The following is a 2,250-nucleotide window of genomic DNA, read 5'->3' on the forward strand; positions in this document are numbered from 1 at the left end:
TTTTGGAAAATAAACTCCAGTATTCATAAAGCAGTCAATTACAATGTTTAATGAAACTTGAATAGTAGAAACGATAAGTCCATTAGTTTATAAAAACTTATTTGACTTTTTGAAAAAATTAATATATATTTTTGTTTTATTGATGATCATGTTTTTAACTGTTTTATTAACGTCAGCCCATGTTTATTTAGATTAAATTTGTTGGTTAATCGTGATAAAGAAATAATGCGTTCGTTGTCTATGGAACACCGACATTCTCTGGTCAAAGCAGTTGTGCAGTGCATTTTTCAACCGAGTTTGGCTGTTAGTGAGGCAGCGCACAACACTGTTTTAGCAATTGCGAGTTATCCAGAAGGAATGGCATCGATTTTTGAGCATAAACCTACTGTAGAATTGTTGCAATTAATGCTGAAGCAGCATGAATCGCTTCGCATGCGACTGTATGATGTATGTTTCATTTTATAAACGTTTCAAATTTAATACATTTTTGTGGTGTTGTTTTTTTTGATATTTATTTTGAGTTTTAGCTATGCAGTGCTTTGGCATGCATGTCTGAAGAAGGTTTGCAATGTTGCGTTAATGAAGGTTTCATGGAAGCGCTGTATAATGAGTTAGGTAAATCTGATCTGCTTGTACAGCTGAACGTTTTGGAAATTTTGACAAAGATGGTTAGCAGTTCCGAGCACTGTTTAAAATATTTTCACAACCTCGGCGCTGTGAACAAATTGCACGAAATGATGATCACTGCAGAGAATTCTTCTGATGCCGGATTACTGCATTATTGTATGATTTTAATTATAATATGGTATCGTAATATATTTTAATTAATGTATATATATATATATATTTTAGCTTTGGTTCGTTTTTTTGGTCATTTAGCTCGACTGTATCCAACAGAATGTTGCAATGCTTACCCAGGTTTTTTATCGCTCATTTTTCACTATATCTCTCAGTACAACTCTTTGGATGCTGGGCTTCGTTTGCTAACATTTGACACGTTCGGCATGCTAGGTTCAACGGCTGAAGGAAAGCGACTTCTTACACAACAAGGTAATTTTATAATTCAGTCAATACAAACTGAATATTAAGTTGCAATATGATTTCGAACTAATGAATATTATTTAGAGGAACCGATGAAGTTGTGTATGCGATCATTCGGAGCAGCTATTCGATCTGGAACATTGGAAATCCGTGCTCGCCACATCGAAGCACTGACAAATCTTTTTACAGTTCAAGTTATTGTTTTATTGTAATTGTTTGTTTTCGTTATTATTGAAATGATATTTAGGGTCTGGAAGAAGTGAATGAATTTACATTTCAAATGCATCAGTGGTTTAAATGGTTAGCGGATGATCCGCTGCAATTTTTGTTCGCCTTATTAAAGCAGCCATTTGCTATTACCCAAGAAGCGTTGATGCACTTTTTAATTGTATTAGCTGACCACAAATGGTTTCTCGTCGACGTTGCCAATTCAGAGGGGTGAGAGAAAAGAAAAAAAATTTTATACGAAGAGTTTTTCTTTTTTAATTCAATTTTTTCAGGATTTTGGACTTTCTTGTTGCACGTCCCCCTGAATTGTCAACAACAATGATGCGTTTAAGATATGATCTTATTCAAGCACTTTCTTTATCTTCCAAAAGGGAAAATGTGTTCAACAGTCAGCAACAGTTGAAAATAATGAAATATCTTCGCGAGGGAGTATTTTACGTACCGAAAGATGAACTAGAAATTGAAGCAGTTGCGCGGTGATTATCCGTTTTTTGCATTTTATTACACTATCACCGACCGCATTATTCAATTTATGATTCGTGCCGAAACTGTGTGTGTGTGTGTGTGTGTGTGTGTTTAAGTTTTCTGTTATGCATTATTTCAGGTGGATGTTTACTGAAATGAAGTATATTGATTAATTGCTGTCCGTAGTTTTTGGCTTTGCTAGATTTTTACTTTTGCAAGTAGCAAGCCTTAACTGGCCGAAAAAGTGAAAAATTAAAACACTCGAAGAAAGTAGATATTTACAGTTTGAGAATTTTACTGTATAGATAGATCAGCGGTTCTTTAATGATAAATAAAAAGACGAAAAAGTGAACATTGTAAAATCGTGTTGTTGAAATATGTCGAACTTTCAGAAAAAAATTCAAATCAGTTGTATTTTTATTTTTAATTTGAAATAGTTTTTTTTTCTTAGCTTCTATTCCTAAAAGGTAATCAATTAAATGAGTCATCGTTTTTTTTTCAAGTGACTTATATTTT

The 2,250-nt window shown here is 33.3% G+C and overlaps 1 protein-coding gene across 1 annotated transcript; it reads left to right on the plus strand.

The window, feature by feature from the left end:
* The first annotated feature begins 225 nt into the window (after window positions 1-225).
* Window positions 226-1,749, plus strand: Tsp_12959 (hypothetical protein). Its single transcript, XM_003367182.1, has 6 exons — window positions 226-447; window positions 528-810; window positions 853-1,050; window positions 1,126-1,235; window positions 1,289-1,479; window positions 1,542-1,749. Exons 1-6 carry the CDS (start codon window positions 226-228, stop codon window positions 1,747-1,749), a joined length of 1,212 nt encoding a protein of 403 aa, XP_003367230.1.
* The last annotated feature ends 501 nt before the right edge of the window (window positions 1,750-2,250 follow it).

Source organism: Trichinella spiralis (genome assembly GCF_000181795.1).
Source record: "Trichinella spiralis strain ISS 195 chromosome Unknown Scfld4700, whole genome shotgun sequence".
Lineage (NCBI taxonomy): Eukaryota > Metazoa > Nematoda > Enoplea > Trichinellida > Trichinellidae > Trichinella > Trichinella spiralis.